This window comes from Berghia stephanieae, chromosome 4 (assembly GCF_034508935.2).
Source record: "Berghia stephanieae isolate SIO BIC M18660-M18661 chromosome 4, UCSD_Bste_1.3, whole genome shotgun sequence".
Lineage (NCBI taxonomy): Eukaryota > Metazoa > Mollusca > Gastropoda > Nudibranchia > Aeolidiidae > Berghia > Berghia stephanieae.
In genome coordinates, this window is record NC_088363.1 from 42634012 (window position 1) to 42654111 (window position 20100).

Sequence of the window (20100 nt, forward strand, 5' to 3'; positions counted from 1 at the left end):
GGATAAAGTTTGGGATGAGGAAGGTATACAGTAATATGACAATTTTGAAATATATAATTCAGCTCTTTGGAAAGTAAATATTGTATATAAATACCAGGCAAGAAACTTATCAGAATAATACTATAACTCATCTGGGCAATTATAAGAAGATGGAACATCACTCTCAGTCAATCAACTTACACTAATATCTTTGGATGCAGGCCCATTCATTTGGCTAACAGCTCGAGACATTGGTGGCACTAATGGAGAATGACCTAATGAGTTAGAAGAAGATGTAGGACTGGATGTGGAGACGACCCCTAGTTGCTGCAGAAGGGTCTGTTGATTGCTGCTGCTACTGGGCGCTTGCTGCAGACCATTGGAGGCGATGGTGTTGGTGTTATCCACAACACCAGCACCTACATTGGGTTTGCCACCTAATGGTCGCTGCTGGTTATTGTTAGCTGAGAACTGGTCAGGAAGAGATGGTGAACTTAGATGATTCTGTATTGTTGATTGTTGCTGATTACCCATAATGCCAGGAGGCTGAACTGAAGCCTTCATTTTGAATTGAAAGAAAGAGTAAAATATTTAACCATTTTTAAAACCATATTTAAACATTTGCCTTAACAACAGGGATCATCTTTTGTAGATTTCAGTTCACTGTGTTTATTGAAATTGATGTGAAAACATATTTCAAGGCTGCCAATCTATAAATAGCACAAGTACAACATTAAAGAGCAGAGTTGTTTAACGACTTTAACTTTCATATTCAAAATCAATATTCAGAGAGCCTAAAAATATTTGCTCTATGTATCATCATTGCCTTTTTCACCCTGGGTCAGGGTATAGGCCACAGACAAACAGTTTCCATCCTTCTCTATCCTGAGCCAACTTTTTTATCTCATTCCAGGTCTTACCACTTCTCTGTATATCAGCTTCTTTAATTCTTCTCCATGTTCCTCGTGGCCTTCCCCTTGATCTTCTGCCCTGAGGGTTCCAGTCCAATACTTTCTTTGTTATAGTTGAGTCATTCTTTCTAAGCGTGTGTCCAATCCACCTCCATCGTCTTCTTCCTATATCCTCTCCTACTGGTTTCTGCTGTGTTCTTTTCCATACTTCTTCATTTTTTATTCTATCCATCCATTTTATTCTGAGTAGCTTACGCATGCACCTGTTTACAAAAATCTGTACCCTCCTTATACATGCCTGTGATGCGTTCCAAGTTTCACATCCATACAGTAGGACAGACTTCACGTTTGAGTTGAAAAGTCTTAGCTTTAGTTGAAGGGAGATATCTTTAGTTCTCCAAACTCTGTTCAAAGATGTGAATGCAGCCTGTGCCTTTCCTATTCGTGCTTTCACCTCTGCTTCCGTGCCTCCATCCTTGTCAATTATACTTCCGAGATAGCAGAAAGTGTCTATATCTTCGAGTTCCTGATCTTTTACTTTGATCTGCTCCCTTTGACGCGTACCTATCCTCAAGACCTTTGACTTTGCCGGTGTATTCTTAGACCAATTGATTCCGAGAGGCTGTTTATAATTGTGTTTTTGCTTGCATCTGGTCCTGGGTGTGGGACAAAAGAGCCAGATCATCTGCAAAATCCAGATCATCCAACTGTGTCCAGGGGTCCACTGTATCCCATTTCTTCTCCCTTTGGAGGTTTCCTTCATTAGCCAATCAATGGCAAGGATGAACAGGAATGGAGAGAGCAAGCATCCCTGCTTGACACCAGTCTTAATTTGCTCTATGTATGGATCACAATTAATTAATCTGACGGGCAGCATTGAAAAAGAAAAAAATTTAAAGAATCAACCGAATTCACTGCAGACAGGCAGTTAAACAATTCTAATTTTTAAAACATAAATTACTCAAAACCTTCAAACAATGAAGATGAAAAGTTCTATTTCAACTGAAGTCAAAAGCAAACTCAAAATTGAAATGTGAAAAAGTTTCACCAAACATTTAAAATTAATGGCTAAGAAAATATCAAAAACAAAAATTTATAACAAGGAATAGCATTTTAGAAAAATAAAGAACAGATCAGAAACAGAACAAAAAAAAAACAACAAAAAACGAGACGAGAGAGAGAGAGAGAGAGAGAGAGAGGAAGGGGGGGGGGGGGGGGGGGGGAGGCAGTGATGTAAAGTCAACATACTTGTGAGTGAATGGCCTGTGCCTGACTGTTGCTGGGTTGCTGCAGGAGCTGTTGCTGCAGGAGTTGTTGCTGCTGCAGGAGCTGTTGTTGCTGTTGCTGAGAGTGTTGAGATGAAGTAACAGTGGCATTCGGCATGAGCCGACCACCCTGGCTCACACTTCCAGGTTGTTGTGGCATAGGTCGCTTCACCATGTCAAACTGTTGCTGAGGTTCTACCAAAGCAGTGTTGATGGTCATTGGGGTGGATGTCACAGCACCAGGCATCTAAAAAAACGAATTAGAAGTCAATAATATGAACACTCCATCACAAATCCGTTCGTTATGTTGCAAATCAATTGTTCTCTTACCAAAAAAAAATAAAAATAAATTTCATTCTCTTCAACCATATACTTATCATACTTAAGGCCAGAGGTATGGCCTATCTCAATTTATCAAATTAATATATATAAAGTGTTGCTATTGGTTCTTGGTTGTATATTTTTACATTTTTGTGCATTTGCATATATATTATATATATACATTGTCGCCATAGATTCTCAACTTTGTGTTTATACATTTTCATGTATGCCACGTCTGTAAACGAATTTCCATTATTTTGGATGAATAAAGTATATCATATCTTATCTTATCATGTCATCCACATAAACTAGATATACATCCCACCAAAACACACAATTATATTTGATATGAAGTATTCGTAATTTTAATAATAATATTACTGTTTTAATTTAAATTTTGAAGTTTTTCTCTATCTGTTGGCGAATGTATAAGGGGAAAAAATAATAGCACAAACCTATTCACAGCGTTTATTACACTAGAAATCTTTCACTTTAGTTTACTACCGCCTCACCCCCAATGGGAACGACCCACCGTCGATGACGGGGAGACCACCGTGTGGTTACGTCATAACAGATGTCCAGAACTTGAGAACTGGCCTATATTTATCCCTGCCGGTAGAATGCACCGCTTGGATTTCATTGTCAGTCAGGCTATAGGACAGATTTCGTAAAATCGTTCATTTTTACACTGCAATTGCTGACCATACACTTCTATATTTTTCTATTTTATATGGATATAACGGCCACATTTTCATCTTCAAGACGCAATTATTTTCATTGATATCAAGAAATGGTGAGTATACTTTATTCTTTCTTGAAAATGTATATTTTTCTATTTAAAATTAACCAGAAAAATATTTTTAATTGTTTAAAAAATTCAAATTGATGTTATCTGAGTTTTGTTACCCTAACACATGGTAGTAAATATAAGAGTAATAATCTACTTTTAATATAGCATTTATTTCACCGATTTGTAATGACAGGTTTCTGCACAATGAATGTGTAAACACACCTTGTCTAATTCTTTGTTGGCTAACAAAATAGTCCCGTTATTCAGACAAACTCCAGAGACATAAGAACACGAGTCCAATGGTGATGATAACGTTGTTGTTGTTGTTGTTTTATGGTGATGATGATGATAGCGCAGTAATCGTAGTAATCGTAGTAGCAGTAGTAGTAGTAGTAGTAGTAGTAGTAGTACACACAAACACGAGAGAGAGAGAGAGAGAGAGAGAGAGAGAGAGAGAGAGAGAGAGAGAGAGAGAGAGAGAGAGAGAGAGAGAGAGAGAGAGAGAGAGAGAGAGAGAGAGAGAGAGAGAGAGAGAGAGAGAGAGAGAGTGAGAGAGAGAGAGAGAGAGAGAGAGAGAGAGAGTGAGTGTGTGTGTATAAAACTCATGTACGCACATTTTTAGCACGGAACGATTTTTATTGCATTGAACTTTGAACCTATAACTTTCACACCGATTTGCCATTCCGTCTTCACGATTCGCACCTTCCTCGATATTCTTCTACATCGCCCGTTGATACAGTCAACTGGCGTGAGAAAAGAGGGTAGATAGAGATATTATGACATCATCAAAAAGCGATGTAATCAAAGGTGGCGGATGATTGTGTAACATCAAAAGCCCGGTGGACTGCGCAACAAGGCGAAGTTTCGAGGGGATATGTGATTTGAGTGGGAGGGGCTTATTTGACTTTGCCGATGACCGACTGGTGGACGATTGAAATTATAATTGTCCTTTTTCAGCAGCCAATTGGAAATGGGTAATTGTAAACATCTGATTGGCACTCCATGGATAGAAAGCAGTTTGGAGGTCATGAGATGAAATTGCTGGAGACGGGGAGTAAAGTTGAAATGAATTGAAAGTAATTTGGGGCGTTGTCTAGGTGTCAAATAAGACTCTCGCAGAGCGGTGATAAATCAATTTTTTTGGCCGCAAATGCTACAGTAAACTTCTTTCTCTATCTTATTTTTGCTAAAAATATTTCAGAGTAGGTATATAGGCGGATTTCATTTTGAATAACGGGCATTTAGAACTATATTTTAAAGGAAAATTATTACGTTATTATTATTAGCAGGCATCTAGGCGATCACTATCGTATTATTACTAACAATCAATAATAGTATTATAACTTATTATTACAAGTCTTCTTCTTATTATTATTATCATCATCATCATCATCATCACCATCATCATCATTATCAATAATAACTAATGATTTTTTTTTCTTTACTCAGATGACTGGTCATACTGAAAACAAGCATTGTCTCAATGCAAATGGACTCTGCCGAATAAGCTGTGAAAGGGTTCAAATGAGATATGTGGTTAAAAACATTTCATGCAAACTGCTCCAGAATTAGCAAGTGAAGTTCCACCGGTGAAAAAAAAGAAAACAGAACGTTGGTTGATTAATTAGATGCTGTTTCTGTGACATGTAACAATCAGCTGTTCCTTAAAATAATCGTGAGGTTTACGGATGTTAATAAAAAGTATAAAAATATGTTAAGATCTTTACAAAGTTCAGAGGAATACTTATAACTTATTTTTACCTATGATTGTCAATTTATTTAAAAATAACAGTTCATTTTGATTATCTGATCATTAATCCCCCCCCCCCCCCCCTTCCCTCCTTTTCAATGCGTTTATCACGATTTTTTATTGTCAAAAAATGGATATTATTTATTTTTTACTATTATTATTATCATTATTATTATTATTATTATTAAATAATAATAATAATAATAATGATAATAATAATAATAATAATAATAATAATAATAATAGTAATAATAATATTGTTATTATTACAGTGGTGATCAAGAGTAAGATAAATACTCTGATATTTTATGATTATTACTAGTATGAGTATTACATCGATATCACGCGTTTCAACTGATTCACAATGATCATTTCTGTTATCCACGATGCTTCGGTTGTTCAATAAGCAGACCATTTTCAACAAATGTCCATTTTAAATAGTATTAGCTATCTGGTCGGCGTCCTTTTTTTTTTTGTCGCGGCACTGGAGAGAGAGAGAGAGAGAGAGAGAGAGAGAGAGAGAGAGAGAGAGAGAGAGAGAGAGAGAGAGAGAGAGAGAGAGAAAGTGTGTGTGTGTGTTGGTGTACATAAAACTAATTTATGCAACGTTTTACCACGAAATAATTTTCATTTTACCACCTCAGTTTGATCTCTCATCAGTTCTCTCTGACAACTGAACTTTGAACCTATAACTTTAACACAGTTACGTCATTCCATCTTCACGATTCGCACCTCAACGCGATATTCTTTTATGTTGACTCGTGGCACAGTCAACGGGGTTGAGAGAAGAAGATAGACATTGAGTGACATCATCAAAAGCGATGTGATCAAAGCTGGCGGATGGTTGTGTAACATCAAAGACCAGTGACTGGTCTACAAGGCCTATCATATTCGTGGGTATGTGTGATTTGAGTAGGAGGAGCTTTCTTGACTTTGCTGATGACCGAGTGGTGGACAATTGAAATTAGAATTGTCCTTATTCAGCAGCCAATTGGAAATGGGCAATTGTAAAAAGCTGATTGGACGCTCCATGAAAAGAAAGCAGTTTGAGGGACATGAAAGGAAATTGCCGGAGAGCGTGGAGTGGGGAGGAGTAAATTATATTGAATGAATTGATAGTAATTTGGGGCGTTGGGAAGTTAAATTAAAACTCTCGGAGGTGATGAGTCAAATTGCTGGAAAATATGGGAAACCAGAGGTACCAGTCAAAGACAAAGATGGGAAAACTATTTTTGGAAAAGAGGCTCAATCTGAACGATGGAGGGAACATTTCAACTGCCTTCTGAACAGACCACCACCAGACAACCAGCCAGAAATTTTGCCTGCAAGGAAATAGCTACCAATTAGCTGTGATCCACCATCGATAGCAGAGATTGTGGGTGCCATTAACAAGATGAAAAGGGGGAAAGCTGCTGGACCAGACCAGATTCCACCGGAGGCTCTAAAAGTTGATGCGGAAAGAAATGCTGAGGCCCTGCACCCACTATTTGAGAGAATCTGGAATGACGGGATATTCCCAAAGGATTGGAAGGAAGGACATCTTATCAAGCTTCCAAAGAAAGGGGACCTCAGTAATTGTAATAATTATCGAGGCATCACTCTTCTTTCTATCCCAGGAAAGGTTTTCAACCGTATTATTTTAGAGAGAATTAAGAATGCAACAGATGCTAAACTGCGGGACGAACAGGCAGGTTTTCGGAAAAACCGTTCAACCACCGACCAGATTGCCTCTCTGCGAGTCATAGTGGAACAGTCTATAGAATGGAACTCTCCTCTTATTGTCAACTTTCTGGATTACGAGAAGGCTTTCGACAGTATTGACAGAGCAACATTGTGGAAAATTTTGGCACATTATGGACTCCCTGAAAAGATAGTAAACCTCATTAAGGAAATGTATGAAGGATCAAGTTGCAGGGTTGTACATGAAGATCAGCTTACTGACAGCTTTGAAATTAAGACTGGTGTCAAGCAGGGATGCTTGCTCTCACCATTCCTGTTCATCCTTGCCATGGATTGGCTAATGAAGGAAACCTCCAAGGGAGAAGAAATGGGATACAGTGGACCCCCTGGACACAGTTGGATGATCTGGATTTTGCAGATGATCTGGCTCTTTTGTCCACACCCAGGACCAGATGCAAGCAAAAACCACAATTATAAACAGCCTCTCGGAATCAATTGGTCTAAGAATTCACCCTGCAAAGTCAAAGGTCTTGAGGATAGGTAAGCGTCAAAGGAGCCATCAAAAATGTAAGATCAGGAACTCTGAGATTAGTCACTTTCTTATTCGAAGATGTAAACAATGAAGGCGCCAATCAAAAGCAAGTGAAACACGAATAGGAAGGCACAAGCTTGCATTCACATCTTTGAACCAGAATTTTGGAACTATGTATATCCATTAATAATCTACGACTTTTAAAAAGGAAATACATATTAGAGGAATCAACTGAATTCATAAACAGGCAGTATAAGAATCTAATTTTGTAAAACATGGAAAATTACTCAAACTTAAAATGGAAGATGAAAAGTAATTCAACTGAAGTACAAAAGAACTCAAGATGAAATGTGAAAAAGTTTACAAACTTAAAATTGATGGCTAAGACAACTATCAAAAACCAAATTATAACAAGGAATAGCATTTGATGGAACGCATCAGAACAGAAGATAAAAACAAGGAAGCAACGAGGAACATGGAGAGATAGAAGAGCGATGATGAAGAGAAGTGGTAAGGGGGGGGAGTGAGGTGGAAGGTGGCAGTGATGTAAAGTGGAACAACTTGTTTTTGTGGCCTGTGCCTGACCTGGGTTGTGCAGAGCATTGGAGATTGTTGATGCTGCAGGACTTTTTTTCTTTGTTTAGTTTAATAAGTAACTGGCATTCTGCATGAGCGACCATCCTGGCTCAATTCCATTTTTGCATATCGGCTTTCAAGCATTGTAAAAACTTTTGCTGAGTTCTACCAAAATTTGAGGTCATTGGGTGGATTAGCCCACATCTAATAAAATTCGAATTGAAGTCATAATATAATCACTCATCACAAATCCGTTTCGTTTATGTTGCAAATATATTTAGTTCTCTTACCAAAAAAAATATAAATAATACAATTTCATTCTCTTCATACATATCTTATCTATACTAAGGCAAAGGAATGCTATTAAAATTTTCAAATTAAATTTATTATAAAGCAGTTGCTTTGGTTTCTTGTCGTACAATTTTTCACCATTTTTTTTGCATTTGATATTGTACATACATATATACAATTGTCCATACAAGACATATGATTATAAATTCTACTCTGTGATTTGATATTTTGCATGTATTCTCATTTTGTAAAACTCAGAAATTTCCATTTATTTTCGTATGAATAATTAAATTCTACTCATTATGTTATTCTTAATCATGTATCACAATTAAACTAAGTATATAACCACCAAAATACTACAACTTAATTTGATATGTAAGTATTCGTAATTTAATAATCATAATATATGATTTAATTTTAAACGTTTGAATTTTCTGAACTAGTGTTGGCGAATGTATAAGGGGAAAAAATAATAGCACAAACCTATTAAGATGTTTGCAAGAAAGGGAATGATCGAAATCAACGTAGAAACGAAGCCGAGTACAAAAGAGAAACAAATGCAGCAGACAAACAAAATGTGAAAATACCTGTCCAGCTGGCGGTGGTGTTCCCCTCATGTTTAGGTTTCTATTCATCTGTGGAGGCAACCCTGGAGTTTGGTGCTGCAAACTGTTCATATCATTGTACATTGCATTGCCAGCCATCTGGGCATTCGCATCTGACAGGAGATGTATCAAAACTTATGTTCATTTTTTTTTTTTCGTTGAGCATAAAACCTGACTAATGTAACACTTCAAATTCATTCATCCTACTACTCAAAATATAGCAAAAAAAAAAGTTAATCCATTTTGAAGAAGACTTCATATTTTTATACTGTAAAAGACAAAATATATGTTGAAAGATATTGGTCTTAAAAATTACATATTCTGATCCCCAGAAATTGTTTTGAAAGCAAACCTGTTATAGCAGGGAATGCTAATGTGCCAACAGTATCAACGCAATTTACTAATAGCTTTTCAAAACAACAGACTGCCTCTGAATTTTGAATAGAGGGGCATATGTAGTTGGTAGACTGGTCTCCCAACTTCATACTGTCCACTGTTAACAAAAATGTGCGCATATATGTCCATAAATTCATTGACAGCCAGAACAAAGTATGTTTTTGGCTACTTTTAAAAAGCTTATAATTTTTAATATTTTTTGAGTAGTACATGAATAAGATGTTGGGAGATATCAAATTATGAATCAATTCCCTTATTATTGACTACCAGGAAGAGGACTGTAAATACCATACCTATGTGTTAAACATTTAGGTCTCGATAACTAATATTGTAAATTTCTGGGAAAGTCACAAGCAACCTTAGTATGAAAAATCAATCAAATTTAACAAATTTCAAGAACCAATAAATATTCATACATTCAAACAAAATAAAACAAACAAAACAAAACCAAGCTAGTTTAAAAAAAAAGTTTTTATGTTATTCAGTTATCTGGGATTTCTTCAGGTCTATATATTCAAGCATGGGAATTGGGGAAAACAATGCAACCACTCACTTTGTTGAGCTCCAAGCCGAAGAGGACCGCCTTGCATAGCGGGTACACCGCCAGGATTGGCAACATTTTGAGTCCCCCTCATTCTTTGACTCCTCTTTTCTTCCAGTTCTTTCTGGATCTTGTATATTTTCTCAGCCAAAAGATGATAGTATTCATTCCTGTTGTTGGCAGTCTCATACATGTCTCCTTCAACCTTTCTGGCATAAGCAACAAGGTTTTTCATGCGCGTGTCTCTAAGTGCAGCAGGATCAGGAGTGGGGAATATTGCTTGTACCCTGTGCAAGTTGAGAGGAATAAATTTTGCACTGTATTCTCAAAGGCAACCAAAAAAAAAAACAAAAAAAAACCCAACAACACTCCACTGCCTGAAGTGCAAACAAGAATAAACATACTGAAATGAGGAGGAAAGTTTGTTTTTAGTAAAGGACACAAAAGCAATGTAATAAAACGGTTTTATCCAACACCAAATCATAAAAAATGGGCGTGAAGCAAAACCCTTAAATTTCAAATAGGTAGAAGAATACAAATACCATCATATATATTTGAATTAACGAATAATGAAATGGAGAGGTAGGTAGAAAAAAAAAGATGTAGATATAAGTAAGTGTCAAATAAAATAGTCCTCAGTATAACAAAGGGAAGCTACTTAAGAAATGGTGACTTACAATTTGTGTACCAAGTGGTTCCTCAGGTCCTGTGTTACTTGAGCATGCCAATCCTTTCTGTTACTCTCCGGTATAGACTTGACCAGATCAGGTGCAGAACCCATGGCAGCTGCTTGGGCTGTCAGTGTCGCCAGTTGGGTACCGCTCTGTTGTTGAATGGACGGGACTTGAGGTTGCATTCCAGCAGATGGGAGTCCTGCTATTTGGTTGGGCAGAACTTTTTGGACTTGCTTGTTGGGTAGATTTTGTTTGTTTATTTGACCTGGGACAAAAAGAGACAGTTGATGACAATTTGAAACTTGCAGGTCATATCGATACAAAGATAGGTTGATGACATGACACTCCAAGGCAAAAACAATTTCCTTACGAAAAAAAAAAAAAAAAAAAAAAAAAAGAAGAAGAAGGAGGAGGGGGGGGGCAGAAATATATATAAAACATATTTGTCAAAAGTATTGAAGAAGCATTAAATTTCACCCTTACCATCAGATGCCATGGAATTCATCTGAGGATGACCTGGTCCATGGCCAGGTGTGGAATGAGTGGAAGGTGATTGATTGTAGGGAAGTCCTAACGACTCAAATGCTCTCTTCATGGCCACAGGGTCAGTCACATTCGATGCTTGGGAGATTGGAGCATTCATTGTAGAGTTTTGATTCATGCTGTTAGCTGTAAAAAAGAAATTTTTTTATAAGCCATCTTAAAACGTGAGATTTGATAAATTATCTGCTGCTTTCTTAAATTCATGAACAAGCTAGAATATCTGGAAATCATTTTTTTCCCCACCGCAGCAGCGAAAATAAATATTTTCACCATAGCACACGAAACAGCCATTGTTAATATTCTCTTTGCTAAAATGGCACATGGTTTAAAGTAAAATTTAACCCTGCCATAAGTTAATTAAAAAAAAGCAAACAGTATCCATGGCAAAATAAAATCTAAACTATACTTACAGGAAACATTTCGTTTGTCTGCAACTTTCAGAGGCAAACAAACAGGGCAATCAACACGGGTACAGTTCTTCCAGTGCGTAATGATCTGACGTGACGATGCACAATGGGCAACTGAAACGAACAATTTTTTTATTATTTTTAAATGGTCAAAACAAGTCTGGTAAAGTCAAATGCCATTTGTTTTCCTGAGTCTTTTAGAGAATCTATTGCTTTCCCATTGAAGTCTTATAAACGTTTTCAAAAAGTTATGACCATACGTCTTTAGGAATTACCTAGGGGTCAGGCCAAAACCGTCGGGTTCTCAACAGTTGCACGATGGCTTATTCCATATACCGATATCTGCCATTCAATACAAACTTAACAGAACCCACAGCATCTATATTTTTTTCTCTCTTTGTCCTTTTAATCTAGGATAAAAAGAAAAGCTTTGAGTAATAATCTTGAAAATAAATATGAAAATCATATCATATAACTCATCTCCATCAATCAAACCATCTCATGCACTTGAAAGTGCTTACAATGTATCCAAAATTAATAAAACATGACAGGATGAACACTAACCTTCACAAGATTTTCCTTTGTCACAAGTAGTCATATGATTGAGGACATTTTTCATGGTTCGACAATAAGGGAGTTTACATTCTTGGTCACCGTTCGCTTGTTGCTCTCGACGTTGACACTTGTGAGCATGGAGCAGCAAGACCAACTGTTGTTGTATCAATTTGCTTTTGTCTGGATCTGTGGAGGCTTGACGTTGACCAGGAGCACCAGGGTTGCTGGCACCTGCTTGCTGGACAGGAGGCTGCCCAGGGGAAGAAAAATCAAATACATTGCCTCAAATTCTATTGATGAACAAGTATTTATTCTTTTATATTCTTGCTTTTAGCTGATAGAGGAGAAATGGAAAGAAAAAGAGAGAGAGAGAGAGAGAGAGAGAGAGAGAGAGAGAGAGAGAGAGAGAGAGAGAGAGAGAGAGAGAGAGAGAGAGAGAGAGAGAGAGAGAGAGAGAGAGAATATCAATGTACACTCTATCTCAACAATAGATTTCTGACGGAAAGACAACCCGTTGGCCCGTGAAAATACACTAATAGTAATAGTCAAAGACAGACAAAGCTGTAGAGTAAATGAATATGAATTAAAATTCTTTCAAACAACAACCTTAACACATCAAAGGAGTCTGTCCTATGGATTGTTGTGTGCTTAAGTTATCAGTGAGAAAAAAACAAACAAAACAAAACAAAAACACCTCCCTGAAAAGCACTATAAGTATAAGTTTGCAAAAACCGTTGTTCTTCGTGAGTATTATTAATTCTTGAAACATTTCTAGTGCAATGTGAGGCAATAACACATTTCAAAGTCATTTAGTGACATGTATCCAATGAGTGGTATCTACTTTATCCAAAGACATTTTTCAATATTAATTTTTAATGAACATCAAATTAATAACCTCCCATCCCTTCATTCTTCACTATCCATGTATATAAAAACTCAATCTAGAAATGCAATTCCAAGGTGTATCATGCAACACTTTGTTTCTACTTACCCGAATCATCCCCTGATCGTACTTCTGGTTCATTCCCATGTTAGGGTGGCCTGCTGTCCCCTGATGTCCTGGCATCTGTTGTATGCCACCAGCAGCATTGGGCATCATGCCTGTCGGTGGCATTGCCATGGATGTCGAAGGGTTCACGTTGTTGTTCGGCATGCCTCGCATCTGAGGCATGTTCCCTGGGAAATTGTTGGGACCGTTAAGCATCTGATTTGGCATCTGTTGTCCCATGTTGAGACTTCCAACACTACCTATCATCTGCTGAGTGCCCATGGTTGATTTCAGTCCCATGTTATTGGTGACAGCACCCATCTGAGAGGCATTGGATCCAGGCATTGTAAATGAAGCACTACTTACAAGGGCATCGTTCATATTGATATGTGAAGTGGCTATTTTGTTGGCATTGCCTAAAGAGGCATTGCCACCTATATTGTTTACCATGGGGTTTTTCCCCATGCCAATATTCATCATCCCCATGCCTTGGTTTCGATTCGACTGGATCCCTCCCACGCTATTGACTGGCATGGATAAGGAAGTCTGGGAATTGGGGGTTGATCTTGACAATAGCTGAGATAGGGATCCCATCCCAGTGTCTTGAGGAGCTTGTGCAGTCTGAGCATCATTGGCAGATCCTTGCAAGCCATCAAGATCATCAGGTAGATCATTGACAATTCCATCAAAGTTGAGGTTGAAATTAAACTCTGGAGAGACAAATTACATTGATAAAGTGTCAATTTAGATGTCGTCTCAATCTTTTTTCATGGAATATAAGCTATATTGATAAAAACTTTTAAGCATTTAGTCGTTAATTGGACTAACAAGCTCAAAAGATTCCCTGTCCATAAATAGCTGACCATATTAATTTGTTACATATAATCTCCAGAGAACTGAAGCCCCATTAAATATAACTTTTTCTTGTATTTATTTGTATGAAAAAGCTATATTATCACCTTATTTCAGATGCATTATTGCAATTGTTTAATCACAATTGGTCACAGCCTTCCAATTTTCAAAACAAAGTATTTGTATCATTGGTTAACTGAAAAAAAAAAAAAGCTCTATAAAATCATAATTTCTTGAATCGTCTATCTGTTCATTACTGCATTGCTATCAATTTCACAAAGAGACAATGTGCACTCACAGACTGTCTCGCATAGTTGCATTCTTATTACCACCCCCTTGATGAAAAAGATAAGTTATATCAAACCTCACCTTTATTGTTTAAAATCCAAACTAAGCTAGTGCCCCAGTGATGTTGACAAATATTCCAAACTAGCAAGCTCAAACATACAACATGTGAAACTAACAATGTTAGTAACATCCAGTCTTACCTCCCAATACAACCAAATAAAATCCAATCAAGAACATTTCCAACATTATTAAGAAATGTTGCAAACTCTTGAGATTGACCAGATTGATCTGAACAAATGGGAAATGACTCTTATAACTAAAGACATAAAAAAATTTTTAAAAAGTTAAACCGTCTTTGAAAAAGCAGCAAAGGACAAAAACTAAATTAATTAGCTAACACATCAGACAGCAGAAAATGATAAACTGGAATCAAGGCTAAATGATTGCTTGCATGAAAGTCAGTTCTTTGACTTCCTAGTCCTAACTCATCTCTTAAGATTATTAAATAGTGTTTTGATGAGGAAGCAGCAGCTCCAGCTAAATAGGAAACATCAAATTCAAAGTATAAATCAAAAGAAAAGGAAAAAAAGAAAAGAAAAGACTTTCATTATAACCATGGATAGGGCTGACAGAGAACTAACACTACCTTTCAGCGGAAACTGATCGACATGAAACAAAATGCTCTCTCTCAGTGTAACCATTAATTAATTTAAGTTAACATTAGTGAAATATCTAAACCTAGCTAGGACATATAAGAACACTCCACTCATTTATGAAGGCGATCTGCAGCAAGAAAATGAAAATTCAATGAAGGTTCACTGTGAAGTGAAGGAGATAAGAATTAAGAAGAAGTGTCAAGTCCGAAAGTCAGAGATCGAAATTGTCGCCTTGTCATCATTTCTCAAAATTAAACGCGCACTGGACTGGCTTTCATTGAAATTCAAACAGTACCAGTGAGTATGCATTCCTCTGATTCCAAATTTTAAAAATCTTAGTTTTTTTTTCTTTGTGAGGAATCAAAGTATGATGCAGGAGTTCTTTCTTCACTTTCCACGGCTCCATTTTTAGTGACAGAGAGGGGGATTCTAATAATTCTATCAAGAAATTTGAACGCAGAAACTGGTTACACCAATAATATCTGCAGTATTATAAACTGAATAAATAAGTGCAAAAGGGATTTCCAGTGTCTGAAAAAAACACCACGACAATACCAAGTTCAAAATAAGGAATTGATTGCTCATCGCATCTTTTCCCCGCTGCCTGAATTCATTTTTATGGTCATTCTCATCTCATCATTGGTACTGGAACCTCGTCTTCGGCGTCAAAATCTGAAGCTAGATAACAAGCTAACCAGAGCGCTTTGACTGTCTGGAATAAAAAGGCATATAAATAATAAATGTATTCACTCACCATTATTATCACTTGGAGTATTCAGAGAGGGAGATCCAATTCTTGGTTTTTTGTTGGCCGGAGGCCCAAGCTGATGGTCGGCCATGTTTACATTCAACACTGCCTAAGATTTCAAAAAATGCGAATTTTTTCTCGCCCAAAGCATTCTCGGTTTATTTTAATCAACAGACATCTCAGTAAAGTTCTTGTCATTCCACATCAAAATCAATGCACAAGGTAAGGTACAAATTAAAACATTTCAATTTTGCAACATGACACACAATCGACAGTCCGACGACCCTCCGATCCAATCGTTCGCCGCTGCCACAAAGCACCGTGATGAGGACAAATTTGAGTCAATTGGTTTTAGTCACATGAAACGATCAAATAATCACTTTGTAGTCATTAAAAGTGATAAGTAAGAGTTGATGAACAACCTTACCGACATCCCGTAACAAAATAACAAGCTAGTAATTAATAAAAACACAAAATTTCCAGAAATTCACCCGTTCACATCCAACAAACATGGCGGCTGTTGATGAAAGTTTCAGGACTGACTGAGGTGCTTCCGATTGCTTCCGAATGCTCGAGTATGCCAACGGGAATAAATTATTTCGAGGGAAAATCTGTCACGTGATATGAATTGCCTGCAATTATTGGTCGCTTGCTAAGAAAAATATTAGGTGAGCCCCGGAATCGTAATTCACATGATCCCGAATGTTGCATGGTGGGATAGTAATAAAATTTCTGAAGGTTTGGAGAGCTCGCACTCTCCAAGACCGAGCTTCGCTTGAGGAGTGGATGCAACAACAGCAGCATAACTGGCTGCCGCCGCAGATCCTTTGATGATCCCCGGGTGTGATCGATACCGTTAAGATTAGAAATGAGCGGAATGTTCCGCCGATTTTAACGCCAGGGCAAGCGGGATATCATCGCACGTAATAATGAGGTCGTTATATTTGACTCTTCAATTAACATATTCAGTTTTCTTTTCTCTAAATAACCAGTTATGTTTGACCGCAGCGCTTTGCGTCGAGGAGCGCTATCTTTTCTGAAAAACAATCACAAATCATCCTTATGTTTAAAAGTGCATTCTCTGTTCAATGACAGGTCACTGACCCGTGTCAAATGATTTATCGTGTTTATTAATTGATTAAGAAAAAACTGCAATGAAATGTGTATATTCCCCTTATTATTAAACTGCTCTCCTTTCTTCTTCTTAACATAGGATAGATGTTTCCGCGCACAAGCCCTTCGTCAGCAAAACGAATATTTTACAAACGATGCCCCCCCCCCCCAAAAAAAAAAAAAAAAAAAACAAACAAAACACGGACATCTAAAAATTAGTTTGACTGTTTCCTTTTCTCATTTTCTCTGTTCTTAGTTGTTCTCATATCACAACACATTTATCGAGTGGGGTTTTTAAAAATTGTTTTGTTTGTTGTTTTGTTTTTGTTTGTTTTGTTTTTGTTGATCTTGTGGGGGTTTTTTTCGGAGTGGGGGGGGGGGGTTGTTTTTGTTTTTGTTGTGTTTTTTATTTGACTTTTTTTTTTTTTTGGGGGGGGGGGGGGGGGGGTAGGGGGTTGTAGTTTTTTTTGTTGTTGGTTGTTTGCCTTTAAAATTTTTTAATGATTCTATGAAAATTTATAAAATAATTTGTTCAATTAAAAAAAAATATATTGTATTGCCGACGTTTGTTTTGGATTTTTTTTTCATTCTTAAAAAAAAGTATTCTCCCTGCTTTTGAAGATAAGAACAAAACAGTTGTATTCAATGTAAATAAATGAAAACAACGGAAATTTCTGGAACGTTTAAAAATTAGATATAAAATATTGAACATTTCTCATGAATGGGAAGTATAGAAGTGAAAACCCCCAATAATTAATTGGGTTTAACTAATTTTGGGTAAAATTTTTGAATTCCCTTACGTATGTTTTTAAAACACCAATAATATTAATATTAACAGTAATGATGCAGAATTCTTTAATAAACATATTAAAACGTTTCTTTTTAATATGTAACACTATAGAATTATATTGCTTTGTTTCATATTGCATGTGATGTTTGAGTGGTTGTAGTTGTATGAATGAAAGTTACGTTACTGTTAAGCGCTTTGAGTTTGTTGATATATAAACCATTATTATTATTATTATTATTATTATTATTATTATTATTATTATTATTATTATTATTATTATTATTATTATTATTATTATTATTTTATTATTATTATTATTATTATTATTATTATTAAGTGCTAAAAGACATGTATTGTCTTTATGGATATTTATATCTGAACCTGTGGTTTTTCGTTGGGTAAGGATCTTGAGAGATTTATTTCTATCTTCCCATTTGATTTCTGATGTGGGTATCGGGTAAAAATTATAAGAAACATAGAATGCCAATGGAAATGTTTAAAAACAACGCACCCCCCCCCCCAAAAAAAAAATAAATAAAAATAAAATTCCCTTTATTCATCCCATAGGGGAAGCTTGTCTCTTGGGTCTATTCCAAGGGAAGACTGGAATAACCCAGGCGCCAGCCGCAGTGCAGCGCCGAAATTAAGGTATGGCGAGATGACTTGCTCAAGGCCACACAGAGCAGCGGGAATTCGAACTCGGGACTTTTCGAGTACGAAGCAAAAACTATAAGGCTGAGCCGCGCTGGCAACAGCCAGCAATAATATATAAATAGATAAATGAATTAATGAATACATAAATGAAAAAATATCGTAATTTATTTATCTATCGAATTACAGTAATTACAAAGATGCACACTTTTGCTTTTGCGTTGTTGATATAAGTAGGCTACTTATTAAAAGAGAAAGTTACTGTCCGTGGTGTAGTGGATAGCGCGTCTGGCTCGTTTAGAGTTTCAGATCAAGATATTGGGTCAAGATGGTGGAGTAGATAATTTATTGCATTTTACCCGGAAGACTAAAGTTCTATTCCCGCTATTGGCATCTCGTGTTTTCCTTGAGCTTAGAAACTTAGCTTCTAACGCTCACTTTGTGGCCATACAACGCAGTTTTATTACAGGGATATCGCGGTCTGTTCTGGAGAAAAATTATAAATTGGAAATTTACTTTTAAAACATAAAGACTGAAATGGAGCATGTACGGCGATTCATATCATAAAATGTTATCATATTATCCCTCATTACCAAAAGTGCAGCTTTGTGGTCTTTTTGTATGACACTTGCCATCGGACCGGCAGGTCTGAAGGTCCTGGGTTCGAGCCTCGCGCTCGGCGCATAGTTGAGTCCTTAGAGAATACTCTTTTCTCACATTCTCTCACCGTACTCAGGTGTAAAACGAGTACCTGGCCATTAACAGCGTTGTCTTTGTCCAAAAAAAAAATGTAATATCGCCCAACAGGCGTCATGTCCCGTTCTAAATGTTACGTGTTGCTGTTGGCCAGGGACCCCTTGTAAAGCGCTTTGAGCACGTTTCGTGGATATTGCTCTATATAAAAGCTCAAGTTTGCACGTGTCATGTCTCGACCTACATGTTAAATATTCATGTTGACTTGGAATCCTTTGTAAATCGCTTTGAGCATGGTAAACGGATATTGCAATATATATTATTTTTACTCATATGGAAATGAAGATAAGGGCCCAACTCAATTTGTTTTTCATTCTTTTTTCTATGCCATTTTCAGGCTTTTTATTTTTTTTTTCTTTACTCTATCAATCACGGCATTAAATTGTCTCCCCCTCCCTCCCGCTCCCCCCCCCCCCCTTCCCGAGTTCATATCTCAAATTAAGCGGTTGCAGAGAAGTGTTGTCGTGATTTCTGTAACTTATTTATCAACTTTTGCTATTGAATAATATTACTATATACAGTATTATAGAAAAGCTTTACTCTTTCCCCTCCACCATCCTCCGATTTTGGAACTCCCTACCGACAAATTGTAAACAAGCCCTTTCGACTGATGACTTCAAAAAAGCGCTCCCTGCTTCCCTTAAAAAACCCTGCTACTGAAAAATAGGTCATACAATCTTCAGCCTGAAGCTTTGGTCTTAATGTAAGAAGAATAAGAAAAAGAAAATGAGTCCACCAGAGTTAGAAGGTCAGACGGTCCATGGAGCCAAAGTTTACCCCAGTTTCTATGACGCTATAGGACTGTTGCTGTTGCAATTGCTAGCTACCAATCGAATAGGATACTAGTCTATTGCAAAATACTTTCCGCCAGATCAAAAAGACCCAGTTACCCAATAAATGCTTGGTGAATTGAGGGGTTAAAAAAAAAAACTCGTTTATAGTCTGATTGACCGAATTTAGTGAGAACTGTGACACAACTAATGGTCGAAACACAAAAAACAAAACAAAGAGCGGAGACTTGTCAACTTTCTTCCTTCTATTACTTGTAAACAACCAGCTATTGATGCTATGCGTTTAATTAAAATTTTAAAAATAAAAATCCACCAGCCGAATATACGTACCAACACATAAAAATATGTGTAACTTTAAACGTTTATAGTCTGATTAATACAATTTAGTGATAACTACTCATAAAAATGGTTGGCTTAAAACAACGACAAAGAGCTGAGTGACGTCAATTTCGTTCCTTCTATATTAATTTGTCCGAGCGGGCTTGATGGCGTTTCACAAGTCCCGTGATTTAATTGATCTAAACTCTACTGGTTAATTACAATTAACCAAGGCTAGGTAATCATTTTACACCTGAGTATGTTGAGAGATTATGTGTAAAGAGCCTTTTCCTAGGACTCGACTATGCGCTGAGCGAGTCTCGAACCCAGGACCTT

The 20100-nt window shown here is 36.8% G+C and overlaps 1 protein-coding gene across 4 annotated transcripts in view; it reads right to left on the reverse strand.

Moving 5' to 3' along the window:
- LOC144970612 (histone acetyltransferase p300-like) overlaps positions 1–15927 on the reverse strand; it is a 37185-nt gene extending 21258 nt beyond the window's left edge. For 3 of the 4 annotated variants that reach the window (XM_078910420.1, XM_078910419.1, XM_078910417.1), the window contains exons 1-10: positions 15355–15927; positions 12808–13514; positions 11826–12066; positions 11265–11375; positions 10795–10980; positions 10315–10576; positions 9650–9924; positions 8683–8813; positions 2139–2402; positions 181–537 (exon numbers count right to left, since the gene is read on the reverse strand). In XM_078910420.1, the coding sequence (XP_078766546.1) occupies positions 181–537; positions 2139–2402; positions 8683–8813; positions 9650–9924; positions 10315–10576; positions 10795–10980; positions 11265–11375; positions 11826–12066; positions 12808–13514; positions 15355–15439 (2619 nt within the window). In that variant the 5' untranslated portion in view covers positions 15440–15927. The remainder of the gene's footprint in view (positions 1–180; positions 538–2138; positions 2403–8682; positions 8814–9649; positions 9925–10314; positions 10577–10794; positions 10981–11264; positions 11376–11825; positions 12067–12807; positions 13515–15354) is intronic. The other variant, XM_078910421.1, reaches the window with a different exon arrangement.
- Between the last annotated feature and the right edge of the window lie 4173 nt (positions 15928–20100).